The sequence below is a fragment of the Plectropomus leopardus genome, chromosome 7 (assembly GCF_008729295.1).
Source record: "Plectropomus leopardus isolate mb chromosome 7, YSFRI_Pleo_2.0, whole genome shotgun sequence".
Classification (NCBI taxonomy): domain Eukaryota; kingdom Metazoa; phylum Chordata; class Actinopteri; order Perciformes; family Serranidae; genus Plectropomus; species Plectropomus leopardus.
Genome location: NC_056469.1, coordinates 27272284 through 27286167, shown reverse-complemented (window position 1 = coordinate 27286167; position 13884 = coordinate 27272284). Strand labels below are relative to the sequence as shown.

At 37.8% G+C, this 13884-nt stretch overlaps 1 protein-coding gene across 1 annotated transcript; it reads right to left on the bottom strand.

Moving 5' to 3' along the window:
• Positions 1–147: 147 nt before the first annotated feature.
• On the bottom strand, positions 148–12781 carry il6r (interleukin 6 receptor). Its single transcript, XM_042489798.1, has 10 exons — positions 12542–12781; positions 9898–10515; positions 8349–8472; positions 6982–7160; positions 6728–6897; positions 5864–6008; positions 2490–2530; positions 2318–2369; positions 1930–2035; positions 148–934 (listed from the first exon to the last, which is right to left on the bottom strand). The coding sequence occupies exons 1-10, from the start codon at positions 12621–12623 to the stop codon at positions 643–645; spliced, it is 1809 nt and encodes a 602-aa protein (XP_042345732.1). The 5' UTR covers positions 12624–12781; the 3' UTR covers positions 148–642.
• Between the last annotated feature and the right edge of the window lie 1103 nt (positions 12782–13884).

The window sequence follows — 13884 nt, the reverse complement described above, 5'->3', positions numbered from 1 at the left end:
CTGTAAAGTGTCACAGCTTCTTGAAAAGCGCTCTATAAATAAAATGTATTATTATTATTATTATTATGATCTGTAAGCATTATCACAAGCTCCCGGATTGATATTATGCTTTGTGGTCAATAGGCAATTGTGAAACAAGTACTGGAGTTCAGTTCATAATTGTGATCTTTAACACACAGCCATAAATGGGACAAAAAACACACCTTTATCAGTCTAAAAGGCAGAAAAATAGATAAACATTAAACAACTTTTTCCAGTTGCTGTTCAAAGAAAATATGGAAACTGAAACAGCATGATGCAAATGACATAATTGATAACACTTAAAAAAATTATATACAAACAGAACATGAGGCAGTATGCTAGACGCAGGTTTATACTTAAGCCTACATCTAATCTATAGTTTATCAACACTCTTCAATCAGCACGGACGAGAGAGAGAGGCGCTAAAAGGCTGCTCTTAAGACAAGTACAACAACAAAAAGTCTTTTAGAGGTATTTTAGGCATTAGTTAAAGATAGACAGACACAGACTGCACAAGGTGCTCCTGAATTTGCCTCCAACAGATTCTTTATGGAGAACCACAACAATCTTTAGTCCATTATACTACTGGCTCCGGTGAGTTTTACTCCCCTTTCTGCCTGCTCAACACTCACTGCGGAGAAAGAAATAACTTGTGTTACTGAAGTGCGTGGCTTCTATCCTCTCATTCACCTGTTGATCTTCTTCTTCATTTTCCTCTTCCTCTTCTTTTTCATTTTCTGCTTCCTCTTCTTTTTCTTCACTCGGTGGGGGTTTCTTGTAACAACGCGGTGCAAAGGTCACCAGACTTTGACTTTCTGGAGGTGTTGGGGCAGAGGGCGAAGGCTGAGGCGAGTCACTGCATTGGGTGATGACACTCAGACTCTGGAGTTTAGACATAAATCTGTCCTTGTGTCTTCAGGAAAAAAAGGAGAAAAGCAGAGTGAAATAATTTGCTATTGTTGAAATTGAAATTGATAACACCAATCAACTGGTTATTATAGAGTGCCCCAGGGATGATGTTTTCGTCTGTGGGCGATGCGGAAGTAAACATTGTATTGATTCCCTCGTCAAAAAGCCAATGTGATTTTTCCATTTGGTTTTGGATTTTGGCAGAAAATAAGCTCTAAGACAAACAAAGGTTTGTCTTAGAGCTTAGAGTATGATAATCGGATGTAGGATTTTGGAAGCCTAAATGCTGTCGCCACAGGGTTAGGGTTAGGGTTAGGGTCGTGTTTGGGGCAGTTCAGCATGATGACGTTCTGCAGTTTCATTTAGCCACTTGAAAGTCTCTTAAGCTTGTGTTAACCCTTTAAAACCTTTTACTAACATTTAAACCTCTGAAACCCGAGAAAATTGGTTTGAATTCTTTCAAAAACGCGAGAAAAAAAAGCAACATTTTGAGCAACTTGGCCAAAAAAATTCCTGCAATCTGCATCAAAAGTAAAAGGTGACTATTTATAGATTATTAGATGTTATGAAAAAACGAGTGAAAAATGTTCAGAAAACTATATTTATGATTCTCTTAATTATATATTTGAAATTATGTTACGGGGAAAAAAATGATTAAAAATGTATTTAATGTTTTTAGCACTTCCTTGAAGTAATTCTCTTGTTTGTTTGTTTTTGGTCATTTTAGTGTAACTTTTTAATAACTTAAAGATAATAATAACTGCTAATTCTTGCTATTTCTTGTTAAGCTGCTCGTTGTCCTCTACCCATGTTTTTGAAAGAAATCAAACCAATTTGCTCAGGGTTAACCACAGACCTTATTTCAGGCTTCTATCCAAAAATCCATTAAAAAATGTTTACTGAATCCCGGGTTTTAGGACTCATCCCTGAGGTACTCTAATTTAATCACTCTAATAATTTAGCAGAAAATACTATTTTCTGTAACTATATATTCACTACCTGAATATGTAGGCGGCCAAAATGACCAACAAGACGAAAAATGAGCCAGAGATCCACCAGATCACGTGATGTGACACCGCCACTTCGCTATACACCGGGCCAGGAACTGCATCAAAAATAGAAAGAAACTGTGAGAAACCCTAATGAAGCATAATAACATCCATGCAAGTAGATGTTTGGGTGTAACTGAGCATGTATGCTTGTGAAGATAGGTGTGTTGAGCCATGTTTCCTGTGGCTTGTTTCGTTGTTGAGCCTCAGTTATTAAGACATGGCTTCCTGTTGAAACCCAGTGGGGCAGAAGGGGGTTTTCAGCACCAACAACATTTAAGAGTTCCCTCTGTCTCCTTGTTTCCCCCCTCGTCTCTCTTTACTGTTTGCTGTCTTACCATCAGTGGCATAGTCGTCTGAAAAACCAGAGCCTTCCCTGTACACTGGAAACTGTGAGTTAGAGAGGGTAGCACAAGAGAAGATGATGAGATACTGGAATGAGCAGACAGATGCAGCACAAGTGTTAGGGGAGCTTTAATGATTTTCTCATTGACACACTGAGACTCTTACCACGGTCGGAGCGAGATCATCATAGTCCACGGTTGCTTTGGCTGAGGAGAGACAGCAGTACAGATGTCATTATCAAAAAGACAGAAAGAAAGCCCATGCAAATGATCTTTCATCAAGGTATTTAAAATGCATTGAAAAGAAAAATATGTTGTAGTTAGTGTTATATTTAGATCAGTGTTTCATATCTGGAGTTGGGAACCAAAAAAAAACCACATTTCTACGACATAAAATTATGTTTTGCTTATTCAGACTTTCTCATCAAGAGCAAATAGGAGCTGTGAACCACTGATATAGACACATTTCTCTCATAGTATATTTCTTTTTATTGCTCTAGTATTATTAAAACAATTACTTTTGCATTCGACATGTATTTAATCAGTAAATCAAATGTTGTGATCTCTACAGAATGTCCTCAGAGGGCATATGCTTTTTCTAAGGAAGGATCTGACTTCTTTTTAAAATAACTCACGAAATATTACACTATACACTGCACTATACTATCATATACAAAAATCAAAAGTGAAACTAATGTGCACACATCCAGTCAAAGGACAAAATATGTATTTACTACATGAAAAAAAGAAAAGGGTCTACACACTGTTAATATTGCTATGGGATTTTTTTTTTTTTTTTTTTTTTTTTTTTTTAACAAGGCAAGGTTTCGATCAATTGTCCATTGGGAGTTAAACAGTGTGCAGACCTTTTTCTGTTTTTATGTACACGGATCAACCACAACATTAAAACCACTAACAAGTAAAGTGAATAACTTTGATCATGTCTTTACAATGCAATGTTCTGTTGGGAAGCCTGACATTCATGTGGATGCCACTAGACACACACCACCTGCCTAAACACCATTGTGGACTAAGCACCTCCCCTTTAGGTAATTGGACTTCCTGAACAGGATAAAGCACCATGCCACACCAAAAAAAAACTCAGAAATGGCTCGATGAAGTGACAACATTCCTCATTACCCAATCCAATCAAGTATCTGTGGGACGTGCCAGTACCCCACCTCACAACACACGACCTTTGGGATAACAGAACATCCCACACATGCTTGATTATATTAGGATCTGGTGAATTTGGAGGCCAGATCGATGTCTTTAGCTCTTTGTCTTGTTCCTCGGGCCTTTCCTGTGCAGTTTTTGCAGTGTGGCATGGTGCATTGTCCTGCTGTAGGGGCCACTGCCATCAGGGAGTGCTGTTGAGTGTACTTGGCCTGCTAAAGTGTTTTGGTGTGTTGAGTGTGTCAGACATCTTCCACGTGAATCCACAACAGAACACTGCATCATAAGAAAATTATCAATGTTATTCACTTTATCTGTCAATGGTTTTATCTTGTGGCTGATTAGTGTAAGTAAAATAACATTCTCTGATCTACAAGTACATTTAATTGTCTTTTAATAATTTAAAATTTGATTATCATAAACCAGAGGAGCTGTTAAACATATCCCAAGAGACAGTACTTGGGTAATAAAAATATTTGAAGGGTGGTGTTTTCTTTTGATTTTGATAACATACCACAGAGGGCTGACAGGAAATAAGAGGAGGGAGATACATTCATGACATGCAACAAACGTCAACGGCTGGTTTCAGATTGGGATGTTGATAGGGAAGGCAAATTTTCCCTCCTTAGATGACAAAGACATGACCCCCACTGCTCTCCTTCTGATTGGGTTGTACTTGTGCATTCGTTGGTTGGGTTGTTTCGGTTTAGTCAAGAGGAGTGAGATTAGTTAGGGTGAGAAGGCAGAGAAGTGCAGGCCATGGCCTCACCATCCAATGAAAAATACATTTGCATAAGGAAATGATTACATGGTCAGTTTCTCTCCCTAGGTCACCAAGAAACTACTTATGGAAATAATTTCACATTTGGGAAATATACACAATTGTTTTCTTTATAAGAGATGATCAATGTCACTCTCATGTATGTACAAAAGGATAAATATGCATAGAGAACAGTACACAATTACTTTAGCTTTGCATAGAGATTAGAAACAAGGAGTTGCAGCTAGCCTGATTCTGTCAAGAGCTAAAAAGTCTGTCTTTCAGCTGCTTGTTAATTAACAGTGATGAAGAAAGACTTTTGATCCTTAACTTAATAAAAAGCACTACTATCAAACTGTAAAGATACTTTTTAGATGTAAAAAAAAAAGGTATATAAGTATGTAAATACAATCAGGAAAGCGTATTTAAGTATCAAAAGTAAAAGTGCTACATTCAGAAAAAAAAATCAGTTTAATTAATAAAAATTAATTTAATTAAAATTAAAGGAAAAGCAGCAAGTCCTCATACATTAAAACGTTTGTGTGAAAAATGGTTTAAATAATTATCAGAATAGTAGTTGCCAATCAATTTCCCAATCAATCGACTAAGCTGAACCTGTATGTTTTCATATGGTTTGTGTGCAGAAATTTTGATTTGGGAAGTAACCAACAGGCCTAACTAAAGTTATCAAATTATTAGTGGAGTAAAAAGTACAACACTTCCCTCTGAAGAGTAGTGACAAAGAAGTAGAAAGTGGCATGTGATTAAAATACTCAAAGTATAAAAGTACCTAAAGTTTGTACTTGAGTACAGTAGTTGAGCAAATGTACATGGTTACATCCCTCTACTGCATATTAACATCGTAGATCCTGTTTGTCAAATCTGTACAAAAAACAAACAACAAAACAAAAAACAAAAACAAAAGAATGCAAAACAGCAAGACATTTTTAATCTTAATCGCACTCACAATAAAGTGATTTCCCCCAAATAGTCAGACACATAAAACAGATAAGAAGGATTTTAAGTCAATAGAAAAAAGTTAAGTTGAAAGAGGAATATGTTGGGAATTACCTAAACATTTTATTAAAAAAGGTTTCACTTCCATGTCAATACCTGCAAGATTTATCACTTTCATTTTTAATGAGGTATAATTAATTTTGCAAGGAACCTCAGGATGCATTAGTTTAATTTTTCTAAATATTTTCATCTCCATGAACATGGGTCCAGGAGAATAATGCACGCATGTCCTGCACAATGAGCAAAAACTTAATTAGAGAGACGCACAAGGAAGGGTAAAAGTATGGGAGGATGTTTTTATATACAGCCTCTTCGGAAAACCCAGGGAAGGAAAAAAAAACCCCCCCCCCCCCCGGTTGTCATGACAACTTTTGTCTGTGTCCAGAGTGGATCATGCATTACGGAGGCGATAAGGTTCAATGACTTACAGGTCCACTTAATTAACAATACTTCCATGTCCCTAAGTACTTTTCCTGGCTGCTGACCCCTGAACAAAAGGAAATACTTCTTTGAAGTCTAACATACATGACCTGATTTTGAAATGGCTTGATATTTTTGTGTGTATGTGTGTGTGCATGTGTGTTTACCTGTCCAGCTGCTGGCATAGACTGGGGCACTCCACTCGCTCCACTGACCATCATATTCGTCCTTTGCTCTGACCTGTATCAGGTACTCAACACCTGACAGAGCATCAGTGATAGTGTAGGAGCGCTGGATCTTTATCCCCTGTACCTGCATAGACACATAAAGACAGACAGTGCTTTTCTTGTCAACCATGAAAAAAATGAATTTACCAGAAAAACTGAACATCTGACTTCTCAGAAGGTCTTTGAATACAATTTAGGGCTGAACAAGACTTTTTTAGGCAGCTGAAATGTTACAGTTAACTGTCATAAACTGAAAACACGCTGATATTGTGACAGCTACATCTATACTGTGAATCTAGGGTTACAGCATGTTTATTTTACCTACTCAGCACTGTCACCTTGGCACTGACTCATGATCACCTGTCACTCAAAGCGGTCGCTCCCTTAAATATGCATAACTTTATGTCTTAATAAAATATTAACGGGTTAGGTACAAAAATCCCCCCCGTACAGTTGTCACGTATGTTGAAATTAGCTGTAGAGACCAAAACTATTTTTGGTACCAGGATGTAAACATGCACATCTGCTATAAAGTTGAGATTTTTTTAATGTAGAGGTCTATTTGGATTGACTGGCTTTTGAAGCCACCGTCAAGTGGCCATTCAAGGAACAGCAGTTTTTGGTACATCTGCATTGGCTTCATTTTTCAGCCACTGGAGTTTGACACTTGCAGTGATCACACTGTCATCATCTGAGTGTTTGTTCCTACCAGAGAAGCCAACAATGCATTGATCTATTGAACCTTGAAAAGTACACACACCAACAGTGCATGTGCCGAAAATCTATTTATCTACCAGCACACACCTGATTCTGATAAAACGAGGACTTGAGAGGCCGATATTTGATCTCGTAGGTAAGTGCATAATAGCTGTCTTGAGACTTCCAGGAAATTGGCAGACTCCAGGTAGCCGTCAACTTCGTCTCGTGTCCCTCCTCCTGGCGTACTGACACATCCGATGGAGGATTGGGCTTCACTGAGGGAGCAGAGGGAACACAGTGAGTGCTCAGACCAAACACACACCTGACAAGGACACACCTGCCTTGACACACAAACTTACAAATGTCCAGAGGTGTGAATTGCAGCAGGTTGCTGGTGGCGTTGCCAGTGATGCTTGTAACACACAAGAAGGCCAAGTGAAGCGTTCTCATCTCGTCCTCATGGTAGTCCAGAGCACACCAACAGCGGGAGAGGCGAGATGAGTATGAGCAAGTAATGCGAAAGAATGGCTCTGACGGGCTGAGAAAAAGGATGACGACGAAAGAGAGAGAACAGTGACCCTCATACAAAGGTAAAGACACGTGCAAGAATAGATCCCAGGTGGTGCTCTAATTTTTAACTCCATTTAGCACTTTTTTTTATCTTAATGCTTCATTAATTTATTCAGAAACTTTTCCATATTCTCTTAGCACTTTCATTAAACAACGTCAAAAGTTTACATTGCAAAATTTCTGCAGCGAGCACACGTTAAAAAGGGTTACCTCTTACCTTTTAATTTGGAGTCTAAAATATTAAATGAAATGCTCTTATTTTAAATTTTGGGCATCGTAAAGGGAACATTGAACAGAGGAAGGTCCGTATACTTCACCTTTGAAAAAGAGCACATGTATCTTGAAGCGTCAGTGGGTTTGTGAGTATTATAATAAAAAACCCATAAAGGGAGCTGAAGTGTGCGGACCTTCCTCTGCTCAGTGTTTGCACTTTAATGCGGTTCCAGCACCTTCTTCAATGTTTTTATGGGTGTGTGCATTTTGTATTTTTTGCATGGCATTGTAAAAAGGACATGGATAGAGACTAAATACAGTTACTGTACTGTAATTGTGAGGTACTACTTCACTTGAGTATTTCCATTTTCTGCTACTACATTACAAAAATATTGTACTTCACTACATATATTTGACAGCTTTAGTTAATATTTACTTTGCAGATTCAGATTAAAAATAATGCACACATGAATGTTCCAATAATTACAAACTAAATACCTAACATATATTATTCTAAAACGGGCAGTTCTGCATACTTTTACTTTATGTACTTTAAGTTAGGGGAAATATATCTATATATCATGATATGAGACAAGATATTGTCTTAGATTTAGGATATAACATCATAAGTGTATTTCCCCTGTTTTAAAAACTGCATACAGTGAAGTAAATAATTTATTATTTATCATAAATCTCATTATGTAAATATTTTGTGGAATAACCAACAGTCAACCCTACAATATCATTGCAATATCAACATTGAGTAATGTGATTGACAGGTCAGTTGATACAGGGACTAAAAACCAACATCTTAATCATAGTTTGTACTATTGCTAAAGGTTGCATGCTAATGTGGCTTTAAAATATAACAAATTAGAATTAATTACCATCTTCATAGAAATGCTTAGTTATTTATTAGGACGTTAGGTATGGAGTTTCATACCTTTTACTGAGTAAGAGGTAACAGGTAGGTATTACTGCGACAGGCTTCTGAGGTGTCCACTCACAGCGAATCTTACTGCTGGGTGACCTTTTGTAGCAGGACAGGCTGGGAGTCTCTGGATGATCTAACACGAATAGAAGACATACATTTAATATTCAGTCAATCAGTCATTCAGTTGTTGTCTTTTCTAAATATATTAACATCACAGTTAACAATTCATTTTTGTCTCAGATAAAACTGCCAATATTTTTGGATTACTTGTTTAAAAAAAATAATGAAAATCCTAACCCACTTCAACATGACAATTTTTAAATATTTATTTTTTATATAGAGAACTGTCCCTCTGTCTGCCCATCTCAAACACAAACCAAATGATCAAAAGATAAAACTTAGCTATACTGATCAAATGTAAACCATGATTCTGTGGTGTATTGCCTATTTCTTGCCAAAAATATTCTCAGAAACAAACATTTTAGTACAATGTTTGGCTGTGATACAAAAATTTGTGAAAAGGATATAGACACCGTACTGTTTCCTGTATTGTAAAAACTGAAACTGAGACTGAAAACGCTGAGATCAAACGCTAAAGCAAGCAGTGCTAATCAAATATGAGACAAGACTGAGTTGCCTATTTCTCAACTAAAATGTTTTCAGAAACATATTTAGCCTAATGTTTACACATAATTCAAGATCATTTGTTACAAGCTAACTGCCATTGTTTTCCTGTGGAAAAACAAAGCACTTATTGGTCCGGTTTGCCACAGTGCATTCTGGTAGTTGGAGTTCTTCTATTTCTTGAGAAAATAAAAATTATTAAAAATACTCCTTTAGGATCCGTCATTCACACTAAGGCCAGAGATATACTTGCAGTTTAACCTTTGGTTTGCATATGGGTCGAGCTGCGTCCAGCTGCGTCATGAGCATTTTTGTATATATACTTGCCAATACGTGATGTATATCATATATATAGAGAGAGGATACTTCTAAAGGGCACACGAGAGAGCTAAGGCCATATACAACTACCAGATGTGTGGGATGTAAACAACAGGCATGGTGACACTGGAGTGGGTCACTATCATGTTAATGCTGGAATTAAGGCAGAAAAGACGACAGTGGCATCAAAGTCGGAGGTACATAAGGCCTCTTAATCAAGCCCGGCGTGCTAATGTGAGAGACTGATGATGAAAAGCAGCACAAGTACATTCACATACAGTCACATCCACTCTGCCTCTACTCTGCCCCTGCTGTTTATATACATACTGCATCTTGCGTCCACGTTGCATTAATTTTTGAGGACGTGCAAAGCCAATGTGCAAAGCCGACGTGCCAAACCAACGCAGTTGATGTGTGGTACCCATCACTTGTACACGTAGTGGACAGCACGTATATCTCGTCTTACTCACTCTGTATTTTAAATGGTAAACCACTAATGTAAAAGTTTTGTTTTGTTTTCTCAATTCTGATTATGTTTGGACAAAGGACACATATCCTGTTAATCAAATTATATGGACACTTATGACTTCAATCATCTACCAGAGCTGTGACTCACCTGAAACTGTAACTTTTAAGGAGAACCTCTCTCTGCCTCTGTGATAACACGTGTACCTCCCAGAGTCCATCAGTCTCACTGAGGACAGAGACAGTGAAGCTCCTCTTCTCTCAAATGTGATTTCTCCCCAGTCTCTGTCTCCTTTTCCCACTGTCCTTCCATTCCACTTCCACTGTATCCTCGACTTTATGCCCCTTGTTACTCTGCTCCCTTCCTCCTCATCCTCCTCCCCTTCCTCATAATCGCCCTCTTCATCCATGTTTTGGGATTCACGCTTTCGCAGTCTGCTCACACTGGTCGGCTGGACTGTGTAGGTGGTAGGAGAAACTGTGTATCCTGTATCTGTAAGTCCAAGGCTTCTGTTTTCTGTTGCCTCAGTGGGGTTAGAGTGGTACCCCTCACTTAAAGTGTTCCCAACAGTGTGTTTGTCACTTTTTAATGAAACTCCAGTGTTGCTTCTAATGTTCACAGTGGTTGTTGGGGTTGCATCTGTAGAACTCCCATATCTGTTGGTGTTTAAGCCATCTCTGACCTTTACTCCATCCACGTCCACATGACCGCTGCAGGTCAAAATCAGCTTACTGCCCGGGGATAAAACCAACACACCGGGGGGAGGGTCTGTGCAGAAAGACAAAAAACAGGATTGAAGGAACTTTTACAAGGCAATGTGTGTGCTGCCTGCCCTATGTTTTAATTAAAGATGCAAACGTAAACATTATTTTGCACAAAACCTCTTCCGCCTTGAGTATTGGTCACAATCGACTAAACACTGCACAGATAGGATGCAAGGTTGCATAACCAAAATGACCGACTCCCTTTGAACTTCCTCTTTTAATAGGTTTTCTTCTTTCTGGTTTCTTTTTCTGTCTGTAAATCATACCATTTCTGTCATCTCACACTTATTTACATTTCTGACATCCCCTAATTATGCAGATTTTCTAATTTCACTAAAAACCCTCACAGCCAATTATGACTTGCATTCACTGTATGTGTGTTTATAGCATAGCCTCCTGTTTGGACATAACTGGGTTGATGTCAAAAGTCCAATGCCCTTTATAATGCAAACACACTTTCTCTGCCATGTTCCCAGTTTCTCAGTTCCCGGTTGTTTTATGCCCAGAGATCATATATATTTCAAACAGAGACTCAGCAGCAGAGAGAGAGAGGGCACAACAGCAAATAATAAGAAATATACTGCGAGTGAACTGCTTTCATGTTTACTACCAGGGGTGGGACCAGGTCATTGTTTTGCAAGTTACAAGTAAGTCTCAAGTTTCACTCTCATGTCCCAGTCAAGTCCCAAGTCAACAGAGGCAATTTCAAATCAGGAGTCACTGCTGACCAATCGAAAGTCAAATCTCAAGTTCAATTCGAGTTTTGATTCCTAAACAAGTTACAATGCACTTTTTATCCAGTGTGATGGCATTTTATCCACAGACTGATAACAAATAAAATTTACATAATTTCATTTTTTTCATTTACTCAATTTGAGACCACTTGGTATAGAGCACAAACATTAACAATGACAGGGGAATGGCTAAAATACAACAAATGTTACTTAAATAATGTTATTTGTATGTTTCTGTCTTGTCTTGTATTCAACTCATTTTGTTTTGGGAAAAAAAAGTCGCATAGAAAAAGTGTTACTTCTCCCAGGTTGGCTTCAAATATTTTTTAGTCATAAAGCTCAAGTCCAAGTGAAGTCAGAAGTCATTGGTGTATAAGTCCAAGTTGTGTTGCAAGTCTTTTTTTTTTTTTTTTTGAGTTTAAAGTCATTATATTTGTTACTCAATTCCAACTTGAGTCCGCACAATTCACAAATTACTTATTTTAAAATTGAACTTGCAGGAAAACGTGCATTAATTGTTTGGATATTAAGCACAGAATTTGTAGGGTCAAAGCAAAAGAGTTGCCTCAAGATAAATAACTCCCTCCAGCACTTTTCGTCCAGTACAACAAACACAACCAAGGTTAACAACACATTGTTAGTGGATCCTGATTGGTGAGCAGAGAGTAAGCGGGTGTACAATTAGAGTCGTTTTTTGTACATTCTGAAAGCCAGACCCTGAATTTAGATAAAGTAAAATAAAATAAAAGAAAAGAAAGTCAGGCTATGGACTTCTGAAGAAAAAAAACCTTAATGCCAGTAAAGAAGCATGAGGAGACCTAACTGATTAAAAGATCTGATTAAAAACTGGAAATGTAGGTCTTAGTTTCCAAAAAGCTCTAAAAAAAACAGCTGCTTCGACGTTACACAACAAAAAATAGCAATGCACAACATTTAAAGCAGGATTGTTTGTTTTAAATTGGAAATTTCACACTTCTAGTTCTGTAAATGTGATGTGAAATGTGATCTGTGAGATGCACAGAAATAAAACACCGTTAGGCAAGCTATGATTTGCATTGTGCTCAATCTGCAACAGGCTGCTACTTTTACCTGATAGTCGTGATTTATCTCTGAATCTTGTGGTCAGGACCACAACGCGAACAAAAACAAGAACATTTAAAATTGAGCTTGCAACATTTACGTTTCTCATTAACATTACCTACAGTGCGCCCTGATATGTTTTCGAAATGTCCTCTTATCGCCAGTAACAGAGCAAACAGGTTTACATTTTAGGATAAATTACATTAATTCTGATACCTTTTCTGGGACAGGCTCCGTCGAAAACGCCGCGGACCGGCGCGGCGCACAGAACCCACAGCAAAGGGAGAAAAATCCGCATTTTTGCGCATGAGTCTCCCTTTACCGAGGACTCACACCATCATTTACGCACAAACAGCATCAGTTAGAAGTTGTTGTGGCTCCCATCAAACTTTAAATACAACTGACAGTCCTCCAGAGCAGGCAGGGCTGTTAAAGCGCAGCTACCGGCTTTCTCTGGTTTCAGCAGTCTGCTGTCCGAAGACCCGTTATTGCGAAATTCCTGCTCTCTTCCCCTTGTTCAGCCCGTTACACAGAGGAAATCCTCCTCAGCGTCAAAATAAAACCCCCTGTGGAAGCCGAAAAAAGGCTCGAAATTATAATAGTTATTTTTAAAGGCTGTCAGAGTCAGGAAGTCTGTCAGAAAGTAAAAAAAAACACCCAAAACAAAACAAAAAAGGCCACAACACGGTGCACTAATGTAGATTTTTAGTTTTAGCAGTTGTATTTTAATTTTAATTCTAAAAAAAAACCCCAAAAACAGTTGCATTGCTTTTTTTGTTTAACTTTTCATTCATATTTTCAGTAATGGAGCTCCATGACAATCTAGAAGATTATGCATAGAGGGAATACTAAACCTGACAACTTACACTTGTGAAGTTTCGGGGGTACCCCCTTGGCTGCAAAATGCCCATTAAATTAACAAGTGCTGGCAAACCACCAAAAAAAAAAACAACCTAAAAACAACTATTAAGAGACACAAAACAAGCAAAAAAAATAAATAAAAAAAGATCTCAGGAACACAAATTTCCACAAGGACAGACAGAATGGCTACAAAGAGACAAAAACTCTTCCAAAACACAAAACTATCTAAAACATAAAATAGCCTCAAAGACACAGAACTTGAGTTCAAAGAGACACAAAACAACTACAGATGCAAAACTACCCCAAAATAAAAATGGAATGACATTAAAGAATCAAAAAATGATCTCAAAGTGACACAAAATTATTACACGAGACAAAAATGACAAAAGAAACTACACAAAATGACCCCAAAAAGGGCTCAAAATGATTGCTAAGAGGCACAAAACAAACAAAAAAGACACAAAATAAACTTCCTCAGAAAGAGGCACAATGACCACAGATATAAAATGACCCCAAAAAACACAAAATTACAAAAAAAAAAACAAACACAAAATGCCGTCAACAAGGCACAAAATGACCTAAAAGAGTCACAAAATTACCTAAAAATACAAAATGATGTCAAAGACAAAAAATTACCCAAGTAATAAGTCTGTCTTGCTCCTATGTAGGAGAGGTGGTGGGGCCTATTGCATATCTGT